The following is a 12,877-nucleotide window of genomic DNA, read 5'->3' on the forward strand; positions in this document are numbered from 1 at the left end:
CCAGTACATTTTGTGGTGCATACTTGTATGTGGGAACGTGTTGTTTTATTAGTTTATGTTGTATGGCAAGTTGTTGATGTATTATTTTTGCTACATTGTCATGTCTTCTGGGGTATTCTGTATTTGCTAGTATTGTACATCCGCTTGTGATGTGATCTACTGTTTCTATTTGTTGTTTGCAAAGTCTGCATTTATCTGTTGTGGTATTGGGATCTTTAATAATATGCTTGCTGTAATATCTGGTGTTTATTGTTTGATCTTGTATTGCAATCATGAATCCTTCCGTCTCACTGTATATATTGCCTTTTCTTAGCCATGTGTTGGATGCGTCTTGATCGATGTGTGGCTGTGTTAGATGATATGGGTGCTTGCCATGTAGTGTTTTCTGTTTGCAATTTTCTTTCTTCGTATCTTTCGATGTTATGTGATCTAAAGGGTTGTAGAGGTGGTTATGAAATTGTAGTGGTGTAGCCAATGTATTTATATGAGTGACTGCTTTGTGTATTTTGCTAGTTTCTGCTCGCTCTATAAAGAATTTTCTTAAATTGTCTACCTGTCCATAATGTAAGTTTTTTATGTCGATAAATCCCCTTCCTCCTTCCCTTCTGCTTAATGTGAATCTTTCTGTTGCTGAATGTATGTGATGTATTCTATATTCGTGGAATTGTGATCGTGTAAGTGTATTGAGTGCTTCTAGGTCTGTGTTACTCCATTTCACTACTCCAAATGAGTAGGTCAATATTGGTATAGCATAGGTATTTATAGCTTTTGTCTTGTTTCTTGCTGTCAATTCTGTTTTCAGTATTTTTGTTAGTCTTTGTCTATATTTTTCTTTTAGCTCTTCCTTAATATTTCTATCACCTATTCCTATTTTTTGTCTGTATCCTAGATATTTATAGGCATCTGTTTTTTCCATCGCTTCTATGCAGTCGCTGTGGTTATCTAATATGTAATCTTCTTGTTTAGTGTGTTTTCCCTCGACTATGCTATTTTTCTTACATTTGTCTGTTCCAAAAGCCATATTTATATCATTGCTAAATACTTCTGTTATCTTTAGTAATTGGTTGAGTTGTTGATTTGTTGCTGCCAGTAGTTTTAGATCATCCATGTATAGCAAATGTGTGATTTTGTGTGGGTATATTCCAGTAATATTGTAACCATAATTTGTATTATTTAGCATGTTGGATAGTGGGTTCAGAGCAAGGCAGAACCAGAAAGGACTTAATGAATCTCCTTGGTATATTCCACGCTTAATCTGTATGGGCTGTGATGTGATATTATTTGAATTTATTTGGATATTAAGTGTGGTTTTCCAGTTTTTCATTACTATGTTTAGGAACTGTATCAATTTAGGATCTACTTTATATATTTCCAATATTTGTAGTAACCATGAGTGGGGTACACTATCAAAAGCTTTTTGGTAATCGATGTATGCATAGTGTAGCGACCTTTGTTTAGTTTTAGCTTGATATGTCACCTCTGCATCTATTATCAGTTGCTCTTTACATCCTCGTGCTCCTTTGCAACAGCCTTTTTGTTCTTCATTTATAATTTTGTTCTGTGTTGTATGTGTCACTAGTTTCTGTTTAATGACTGAAGTTAATATTTTGTATATTGTTGGTAGGCATGTTATGGGGCGATATTTAGCTGGGTTCGCTGTGTCTGCTTGATCTTTAGGTTTCAGATAAGTTATTCCATGTGTAAGTGTATCAGGGAATGTGTATGGGTCTGCAATGTAACTGTTAAATAATTTAGTTAGATGTGAATGTGTTGAGGTGAACTTCTTTAACCAGAAATTTGCTATTTTATCATTTCCAGGGGCTTTCCAATTGTGAGTAGAATTAATTGCTTGGGTGACTTCATGTTGCAAAATTGTCACTTCAGGCATTTGTGGTATCATCTTGTATGTGTCTGTCTCTGCTTGTATCCACCGTGCATGCCCGTTATGTTGTACCGGGTTTGACCATATGTTGCTCCAGAAGTGTTCCATGTCTGTTATGTTTGGTGGATTGTTTATTTCAATGTGTGTGTTATCTATTGTCTGGTAAAATTTCTTTTGGTTTGTGTTGAATGTTTGGTTTTGTTTCCTTCTATTTTCACTTTTTTTGTATCTTCTGAGTCGTTTGGCGAATGCTTGTAATTTCTGCTTCTTTTCGTCTAATTGCTCTGTCGCTTCTTGTTGTGAGATTTTACCTAACCTTTTTCGTTTTTTTTCCGAGATTTCATTTCTTATAAATTGTGTTAGCTGTCCGATGTCTTTTCTCAGTTTTTCTATTTTGATCTGTAGCCTGTGTTGCCATGCTGGTTTTGTGGGTTTCTTCTGTGTGTTGGTTGGTTCTGATCTCTGCCTAGTGTGTATATTTAGTGTAGTGAGTGCTCCTATATATACCAGTAGTTGTAACTCTTCCATAGTTGTGTTTTCATTTATTTTGTTGTGTATGATTGTGTTGATAGTTTTTATTGTTGTTTCGACTTGTGGGTTATTTGGTGGTCTATGCAAGAATGGTCTAATGTCTGTATTTGTGTCTTTGTATTCTATATATGTTAGCTGAAATTTTTCTTCTGTATCTAATATCTGTGTCACTTTGTGTTCTATTTGTGCTTGTTCTGGTGCCTGTCTTAAGATTTCGTTTTCCTCTGATTGTTTAATTGGTGCGTGTTGTTCTTTGTTTGTTTGTTCTGGGATGTTTGAGTCAATTACTGTATTTTCTTCTTCTTCTAATTGCACATTATTTTGTTCCAGTATTTGTTGTACTTATTGTTTGATGTTATCTAATTCTGACTGGGGTATCCTGTTATTTTTTATTATTACAGGGATCTGATCAGCTAGTCGTTGTTCTGTTAAAAATTTTAATTCTGGGTATCTGGTAATAAATGTTGTGTATACTTGTGATCTGTATCCAGTTGTGTTGGTTCCTAGGTTTGTTGCTTGGTAATAACAGAACATGAGGTGTCGATTAACTTCATCTGACCATCTCATCCTCTGTCTTTGTTTTCCTTCTAGGGTGGTTGCAGGAAGCATATCCTGCAAAACACCTCTATTTGGATTTAAATCATTTTCCAGTTGGCTAGCAGTGTCATTACCATTGTGGGCGGGCATAGGGTTCAAGCGTCGTCCCCGACCATGACGGCGCTTGTCCGAGGCTTCATTAGTTCTGTCCTGAACCAACTAATCACACTAAAAGGGGGGTTAGCCCTATTAGTGGTTTGTTCTTTTCGTCGCCTTTTACGACTGGCAGAACATACCGGAGGCCTATTCTTTTCCCGGGCCTCCACGGGATTTATTTTTATTATTATTATTAATTTTTTATTTTATTTTATTTATTTATTTTTTATTTTTTACTTCTCTCCTTTTCCTCTATCTCCCCCCCTCCCCCCCCCCACACCAATCTCTGTACTCTAACTCCTAACTTCCGCCTAACCTCCCAGCTGCACCTAGATGCCCCACTCCCCACCTCGCCTCTGCTGCACGCTCCCAGCAGCATTTTATTATCCCCCCACCCTCCGGCCCAGCATCATCCTTGCCCCACCAAGCGGTTGCCCCTCCTGTAATGCGCTGCTGCTTAGTCTGTCTTCAGCCACCAGAGACTGTTCATGTGTGTGTGTGGTGCATTTGCACGAGAATATCACCCATTGGCTTTGACCCGTGACCCAAGGCTGTTGTGTGTGACGTCACCGAGTTTAGTTTGTGAGAGTGGCATGTTTGTAGGTGTCATTTTGATGTGATCGGTGATATTCTCTGGTGGTGTGTTTATGTGTTAGGGAATGTTTTTGGTTTAGTTTGCCTGTGTGGCGTGTTTCTAAGTGGCGTATTGTTGTGGTCGGTGGTTCTCTCTGGTGGTGTGTTTATGGGTAGTGTGTTATGTGACGTACGGGGTTCATTCACACGTGTGTGATATCGGTGGTGACTGTGCTTTCAGCAGAATATTTTTCAGCGAGTTAACGGTTTTAGTATTGTTATGTCGACATTACTGTAGTTGTTTCTGTTTGTTGTGGGTGAATTTTGGTAAATTGCTTTGTTTATGTCTTTTGTAGGTACGGATACGACTGACAACAGTTTTCGGTTGTCGGCAATGATGGGGGACAGTGGTTGTCTCTAGCAAAATTTCTTCAGCTTTTCAGCCTGTTGCCTGAAGAGTTCAGCATGTCGTGAAGAAATGAGGCTTACTAAAGATCCGGTGTCTCGAACCAGGGACGGCTATCTGTGGAGATCTCAAGGATAATAGGTCAAGGGAAGTGTTCGATTCCAATTTTGATTTTCTTGGCCTTTTTTTGTGGTAGGATTAAGTGTGGGGGTGGTGAAAATTTGAGATTTATAGTGTGGTTATCTCGGTTCCCAGATCTCTGCTGACGGCGGCTGCAGCCATGAAATCCGGAGACGCCTGTTGCTCGGTAGACAGGCGATGACAAACCTTGACAAGGTTATAAGGTCCAGAGATATAACGCTAGCAACAAAGATCCGGATTGTGAGGGCTATGGTCTTTCCAGTTGTGATGTATGGACGTGAGACCTGGACCATTAGAAAGGCTGAACGGCGAAGAATTGACTCCTTCGAATTGTGGTGTTGGAGGAAACTTCTTAGAGTTCCATGGACTGCAAAGAGAAACAAAAGATCAATATTGGAGCAAATTAAACCAAATTTCTCCCTGGAAGGTCTAATGTTAAAACAAAAGCTGACCTACTTTGGACACAATGCGAAGGCATGCCTCGCTGGAAAAAAACATTAATGCTGGGGAAGATTGAAGGAACTAGAAGAAGAGGACGTCAGAGGATGAGATGGATCGATGGCATCACAGAAGCAGTGTGTTCCAACCTGGAAGGTCTACGGGAGAAAGTGCAAGACAGGAAAAAGTGGCGTGATTTGGTTCATGGAGTCACGAAGAGTCGGAACCGACAAGGCTTGTGTCTGTGTATGTGTGGATGGATATGTGTGTGTGTGTGTGCGCGAGTGTATACCTGTCCTTTTTTCCCCCTAAGGTAAGTCTTTCCGCTCCCGGGATTGGAATGACTCCTTACCCTCTCCCTTAAAACCCATATCCTTTTGTCTTTCCTTCTCCTTCCCTCTTTCCTGACGAGGCAACCATTGGTTGCGAAAGCTAGAATTTTGTGTGTATGTTTGTGTGTCTATCGACCTGCCAGCGCTTTTGTTTGGTAAGTTTCATCATCTTTCTTTTTTTATATATATATATATATATATATATATATATATATATATATATATATATATATATAATGGAAGGAAACATTCCACGTGGGAAAAATTATATATAAAAACAAAGATGAGGTGACTTACCGAACAAAACCGCTGGCAGGTCGATAGACACACAAACAAACACAAACATACACACAAAATTCAAGCTTAGTGATCGATTCCAGTGGATTTTGTGTGTAGTGGAATTTGGGAAGGTTGGGGGGTCTTGATATTTTGTTGTTTTTTTTGTCATTTGGTGTAGTGGCATGTGTTTGTATTTAGTTTGTCCCTCCCAAAAACCCCCAATTTATCCCACTTGTCCCGTTAGTTACCATTAAATTTTTGGAGGAATATCTGTTTGGTGTTTTCTTTTTTATTTTTTTTAATCTATTTTCGTGTTTGTTGGCACGTTTACGTGATGTCGTAGGAGCGGTATGGGAGTTTGTCTGTTATGGTGGTTTCCACTGGCGTCATTGGTCAAAGCAGAGGGGTGGAATTGGATGCTTCCATTATTCCTTGATGAGTTGAACTATCCTTTTCATAATATTGTTATAACTGACATAAAGAATACATTGGCTGGTCAGCATTATGGCGGCTTATACGATTCTTTTGACACAAAAAGTTAAAGTGTTGTGTTTCCATCAACTGCACATGCTCACAGTGTCTAAGCTTTTATTTTATTAATATACAGATCTGTCTGCAGGTTTTGCTTCATTTATGTGCTGGTACAGCATCTACTGGAGCAATCTGTAGCTGGAGACTAAAATCCAGTGTTACAGTCATTTCGAAAAGCTGTGAAAGAAATCGTACTTAACATGTACATTTTCCTACTGACACTCTTAATACTGTAACCACATATCTGTAATGCTTAGCTCAGTTTGAAGATACTGAAGGGTTACACATTTGCTGCAGCAAAAATACAATTCAAGCAATTGAACAGGTTCTATAGGATAGGGTTACTTTGCTCTACTTTTGGACAGTTTTTCAAACAAAGACATGTAATGCATACTAGTTCTGTAAAATGACATTTGAAAATGAGGTTGGTCTATTCTAAAACAATGTAAAAACCATATAGTAACAAACAAGGACATCAAAGATAGCAATGGAGAGGAGGAGAAAAAAAAAAAAAAAAAAAAAAAAAATTTGCTTACTGTAAAGATGACATTTAATTGCAGACAAGCACAATTAAGACACTTTCACGTAAGCCATTGGCCAAAGCCTTTTTCTTCTAGTCCAAGCTGCTAGAGTTGGTGGTATTGTGTGCGTGAGGTGTGATTGCTTGTGTGAACCAATGGCGTGAGTGTGTCTTTTTCTGACAAAGGTTGTGAGCGAAAGCTTACACGTAATTGTATTTTAATTGTGCCTACCTACGACTCAACGTGTCATCTTTACGGTAAGTAGCACTATCTTTTCTTACATTGCTGATATCGCAACTTGGGAGTTGTATGGTTTGAAAGACATCAAAGATTTATTTTTGAAATTTTACATTTACAAAATTGGAGCAAAGTAGCCCCTGGAACAGATTACTTTGCTGTGCTTCCCATAAACATTATTTTAAGATAGGATAATAGGTTGGAACAATGTTACCCTCTTTGAAATTTATTATGTTACACTATAGGACCATAGTAAACGAACTTTTTGATACACTAGATTCCATTTGCATTCACACCATATTGTAACACATTAATCTCTTAGCAATACTTATTTTCAATGTAATAAGATTTAACCCACGCTGAACCAAGTATAAAGCAAAAGTAATGAAAATGCTCCAGTTGGCAGTGATGCAAAGCTGCACCATTTTTCCGAGGAAATAACCTCAATGACTGCTTTGGATCAAACAGTGATAACGTGTTCATTACAACTTTTTGCCTATAAATTAGACAAAACCTAATACCTACACATAGAAGAACGTCAGTTACCATAGGCTTAAGTAGTTTTTTGGTCGTAAAGCACTTCTTGTAGTACAGATATGTTTAGCAGAAAAGTCCACGATAGCGAATGGCGGAATAATTCAAAACATATGAGATAGTAGAAGCGACGAAATCAAAATCGTTCAGGAATGTTTATTAGAATAGGTGCTACGCTGGGTGAATCTTTTTTCAGAGTTCGAGCATGGTTATCCCCCAGCAATAAAGAAGCTCCACTTTAAGATTCAATAAATTGCACATGCGCAAACCACCACATTGCGGACGGTGCCCGCCCCCCCCCCCCCTTTTTTTTTTTTTTTTTTTTTTTTTTTTTTTTTAAACCATTTCGCTTTTGGCTTGGAAACAACAGTAAACTGATAACTAGATGAGACTAGGGGACTTTTAAGCAGCCACCTCGCTCATGAGAGTTGGGTGACTCAACTACTGCACCTCTTCGCTAGGCCAATGTGTCGTACAAAATGTAATTGCAGATACTGCAGCGTCATTGTATGTGAAGTCCTAGAAAGTTATCTGTTGGGTTACTTCATCTAAGCTCACTGTCTCTGTAACTATTGCCTCTGTACTACTTAACTGCTACTTAATCACCAGCAGTATAACAGTACATAATGCCTCCGAAACAGAACAAAGGGAGCTTTCGTAACCGGACAAAATATTTCGCAGTTGCTCAGAAAGAACAAGCACTTACCAAAAAAACTGCAACATATCAAATGGTCTCAGCGTTTCAATACGTTTAGTCCTTTCTCTGTACGACTGCTTCGAACCCTACCCTTTCTTTTCAAACGACGAACTTATTGACGTGCCGCAGTGCAGACACCACGATTACTGATGGATCAATAGATGTTAGATGCGATCTTATATTCTAAAGATGTTCCAATTCAAAGTTCATCTGTCGCTATGTTTGTCTTGTATCGACATTCTGCACTTTCCAAAGATGGTTGCTGTTAGGTGGTAGCTGTAAGTTTATAAGCACTTTGGTGGAACAATTCCCGCTCTCATTTGAGTTGTTGTATTGTCGAAGTGAGACCATTTTCATTTATAATAAGTAACAGAATGTCAGAAGTTACTCAATCTAGTAGTTCAGAAATGCCCAGCATTGATGTACCTGGTAAAACGGATACAGAGTTCATGATGTCCATTGTGGTAAGTCTTTAGTATACGTTCGAAACCAGTTGTGCCTCGCCAACGAGAAAATTTACTGAAAAATTAGAGACCTTCAAGGAAAAATAAAGTAGTTATAGAAATCTGATATTTTATAGAAAAAGAGAAACACTCTTTCAAATGGTATCTAATGCAAGTGTGAATCACACACGTCCCTTTTTGATTTAAAGGTTCAAAAATCGTTTACTTTGACAGCAAATACTTTTTGGGCAAATTCACCCCAGTGTATCTGAAAAAATGTGAATTCAAAGGCGATGAAATTTACAAGTTTTATGAACGAGCTATTAGACTATGCCACCAAAGTAAGTTTCTAAACCAACTATATAAAAGAACTCCTGCTATATACCTTTGGGATAATTTCTTTTTAGGACAAAATAGATAACTAGATAGTGCCACATAGAGCAAAAATAGCGAGCCAGATGACATAAAACTTAAAGGTGTACCATGCAACGTGTTGCTTTCTTGCCACGTTTTGCAGCTTTGCCTTAATTAGGCCTATCTACTGTATTAGTGCTGCAAAGGCTAAAATTTTTGAAATGGCACCCCTACATTTTTGGACCCATCACTGAAGAGGTCCCTTCTCACAAACTATTAACATTTGGTAATTGGGCCATTCCGTGCCAAGTGGTCTAATATCGAGTAATGTTCCCACATGACCATCATGGATTTTGATGAAATTTTGTGTGAACATTCACACATGTTCTCAATGAACACAGGTAAAGTTTGTTTCAGAAATTCAATACCTTCGGAGATAAAGTCACTTGTTTAAAACATAGCACAGCTTTCTATTGTGTGTCCTTGAATTTTCAGCAACTTTGAGATGAGATATCTCTGTAAGTATTTGCATGAAAGAAACAAAACTTGGCCATCTTATACAACTTTTAGAGCTCTTTAAAGTAAAATATTAAGAAAATGATTTCTGAGCAATTTTGCATATAGATAATTTGAAGTAAAGTTGGGCGAAAAAATAGCTGGTTAAAAAAAAAAAAAAAAAACGATCTTTAGTTTTCTATATCTCCAAAAGTAATTGTGGGATGTACGTGAAACTTTGCACACCATAACTCACCAACACTAGGTCTTAGAATATAAAATTTCATTCTCCTATTGCTTTCCATTATTTCACAAATCTAGGGTGAAGTTGACAATTTTTCAAAAAGTGTTAAAAATGGGTATTTTTACTCAAATTTTTCAAAAAGTGTTTTCTCCAAACTCTTCTGAACTATGGCCATTAGGAAGAGCATATACTAAACTATCTAGAAAAGTGGATTTCGTTTTGCAATGCAAGCGTATAAGGCCCAAAAAAGTAGCATCATCAAAGTTTGAACACATTTTTCTGGCACTCAAATTATACCTGAAACCTTTTATTATGCCTAATAAATGTTTATTAGTGCCTTGAGTAATTGAAATAAAAAGATCTGGTAAATAGGCAATGAGACTGTCAGAAAAACTTGAAAACTCTGAGAAGTAGCCCTTCTGCTTTTATCGTAAGTGTTCATCTGCATAAAACTCTTCTCATTTGTATATAAAAAAAATAAAAAAAGAGAGAGAGAGAGATAGATCATAAAGAATTCAATGAATAATAGCTTCATATTTTTTGTACTTCTCAAAATTGTAAATATTTACAAGTGGAAAATGAAGACCTAATTTTTGGATTCAATTGTATAAAACATTTTTCCAAAAAAGAATCGGTTTGCTTGAATCGTGCATCAAGTGATGTAAATTTTCCAATCAATATTTCAGAGATTTTAATACCTAGTTGTTGTAACCTGTGAATTTTTGTCTTAAAGTTATTAGGGAAACATGTGAAATTGGTTGGTTAAACATCTAAGAGTTTTAATTTTGTATTTAATCACACTTAAATGTAGCCTACTATCTTGGTAAATACGTAACCACTAGTTTCACAGAGAAAATTCACAAGATTCACTGTTTTTAGAAAATATAATGGCAACAATTACTTTAACAATCAGAGCCTTGTTTGAACAATCAGTATTTCAGTGGTGTGTTTGCAGCATAGTGAGTGGGTTCTCTTGACTGAGTGTGGCTTGTTAAGTGATTCGTAAGACCATCGAAGTTCGTAATCTAATTTACAAAAAATTGTTTTGATTGTGTCTTTTATAGCATATATCTCTTATTAGATTTTTTCATTGGTATTATACATTGTGTATAATTTCGTTCAGTAGCAATTTGTCTGAAATTTAAGCAGATTATAATTTGCACTTAGAGGCCAAATACATTATTTACTTATTGATCAGAGATGGATGCAGAAGGGAACAGCATACCTTCCTGCTCAATTGGGCAAGGAGATAGTGGAACAAAGTGTCATGTCACTTTTTTTGCCAAAAAATCTGCTTTAAAATGGTTTGCGGATTTTAGTGATGAGGAAAAAGAGTTGTTGGTCCGATGTTCTGAAGCAAAGCTGGACAATACCTCTCAAGTTTGCCTACACCATGAAGCCCTGTTATTGACACAATATGAGAGGTTACAAAGAAAATGCTTCAATCCCTTTGGGAAGGTGAATCATAATGTTAAGCCAGGGATTCACACTCTTGATACTGAAACAGCTAATAAGGCTTCTGATATGTTGAAGAAGCAGCTTGTTAATAACATAAAGCCAGGTCAGAAAATTTGTCCGGCTTGCAGGACTACCTTAAATAAACACTTGGACGAAGCTTTATCAGCCTCATCATCACATTCTGATGAGGAATTTACACCAAAAGAATAATTAAATAGTGGCTTATTGTCTATCGGTATTTTACCCCTGAAGAGAACAGTAAGCTACAGAGATAAGCCCCAATATGTGAAGAAGAAAATTCAAAAGGCTCAAAATGTGATTAAAAACAGAATTGTAAATTATTAGTGATGGTTTGCGGCATGACACTATTAGAGTTCACGTTTTTCGCAAGGAGCTCATCAAATATATAAAAGCACGGTTTGCACAGATATCCCACATTCACTATTTCATTGATGGCTCCAGTGCTCAATATAAAAATTTCAAGAATTTCCTAAATTTGTGCTATCATTAGTGATTTTGGAATGATAGCCTAATGGAATTTTTTTGCTACTAGTCATGGGAAATCACCCTGTGTTGGTATTGGAGGTACAACAAAGCGGTTAGCAGCAAGAGCAAGCTTGCAATGGCTACTTAATGGACAAATTCTCACTCCCCTAGATCTGTTTCACTTCTGCTCTGAAAACATTAATGGAATTCAATTTGTTTTCATCAGTAAAGATGAAATTGAAAAAAATATTGTGTCAGAAGAAGAGAGGTTTAAACTTGGATAAACTGTAGCAGGCACTAGAAAAATCATCACTTTCTACCTATTGATGAAACAACAATTTAGGTCAGCTGAGTTTCAAATGATTATTCATCTTTTCTAGCTAAAATGGGTCACAGCAATGAAGGAGGCATATTAATGTCTGCTCTCCAACCAGGACAATACGTTGCATGCATCTATGAAAACGTGTGGTGGATTGGGAATATCTGTGAGACCTCCACAGAGCAAAGGGATGTATTAATAAACTTTATGCATCCACATGTTCCAGCAAATTAATTTTATTGGCCACCAAGAAGTGACAAGTGCTGGGAAACAATCTAAGTTTAGAGGAAACAATCTAAGGAACCCAAGAGTGCCTTCTAATTTTACACAGGGCACTTAAATAATTTTACTATCAGGCTTGGGAACCTGTGTGAAGAAACCCTTATCAGGCTTGGGATCCTGTGGTAAAGAAACCCACCCGTGGCTGTTGCTGGTAAGCTATCGGGTGTGGCCCCTATGGCAATGGGAATGCTGGTTTTCTCAGGTGAAATGAAACTAGCAGTGGTTAAGCCACCAAGGACCATAGCAACTCATGTATATACTTCTTTTCCATCAGTAAGCTGGTGTTGTTCATTAAACAGGCAACTAATAATTAGATGATTATGCAAATAAATTTTGTGTGTGTGTGTGTGTGTGTGTGTGTGTGTGTGTGTGTGTGTGTGAGAGAGAGAGAGAGAATTAACATTGTTTCTATTTTTATTCTTTTTCTACTCAGACTTAAGCTAGGTCCTATTCATCAGGACTTCTTATTTCACTTATCCCAGACATTAATAAACATGTATAAGGCAAAATAAAAAATTTCAGGTATAATTTGAGTGCCAGAAAAATGTGTTCAAACTTCCAGTGCGCCTCTTTGATGATGCTACTTTTTGGGGCTTTATATGCTTGCATTGCAAAACGAAATCCACTTTTCTAGATAGTTTATAATATGCTCTTTCTAATGGCTATAGTTTAAAAGAGTTTGGAGAAAACACTTTTTTGAAAAATTTGAGTAAAAATACCCATTTTTAGCACTTTTTGAAAAATCGTCAACTTCGCCCTAGATTTGTGAAATAATGGAAAGCAATAGGAGAATGAAATTTTATATTCTAAGACCTAGTGTTGGTGAGTTATGGTGTGCAAAGTTTCACGTACATCCCACAATTACTTTTGGAGATATAAAAAACTAAAGTTCTTTTTTTTTAACCAGCTATTTTTTCGCCCAACTTTGCTTCAAATTATCTATATGAAAATTGCTCAGAAATCATTTTCTTAAATTTTACTTTAAAGAGCTCTAAAAGTTG

General features: G+C 37.0%; 2 protein-coding genes across 4 annotated transcripts in view; one reads left to right on the plus strand and one right to left on the minus strand.

The window, feature by feature from the left end:
* Positions 1-7,977, minus strand: part of LOC126424524 (acid phosphatase type 7-like) — a 196,203-nt gene extending 188,226 nt beyond the window's left edge. Inside the window, exon 1 of the mRNA XM_050087258.1 lies at positions 7,805-7,977. Coding sequence (XP_049943215.1) covers positions 7,805-7,821 — 17 coding nt within the window. The 5' untranslated portion in view covers positions 7,822-7,977. The remainder of the gene's footprint in view (positions 1-7,804) is intronic.
* A 90-nt stretch (positions 7,978-8,067) lies between these two features.
* LOC126424540 (uncharacterized) overlaps positions 8,068-12,877 on the plus strand; it is a 170,212-nt gene continuing 165,402 nt past the window's right edge. For all 3 annotated transcript variants that reach the window (XR_007576186.1, XM_050087277.1, XM_050087278.1), the window contains exon 1: positions 8,068-8,259. Coding sequence is in view for 2 of the 3 variants with exons in the window: in XM_050087277.1 (XP_049943234.1) it covers positions 8,170-8,259 (90 nt within the window). In the remaining variant the exon portion in view is untranslated. The remainder of the gene's footprint in view (positions 8,260-12,877) is intronic.

The sequence above is a fragment of the Schistocerca serialis genome, chromosome 10 (genome assembly GCF_023864345.2).
Source record: "Schistocerca serialis cubense isolate TAMUIC-IGC-003099 chromosome 10, iqSchSeri2.2, whole genome shotgun sequence".
Lineage (NCBI taxonomy): Eukaryota > Metazoa > Arthropoda > Insecta > Orthoptera > Acrididae > Schistocerca > Schistocerca serialis.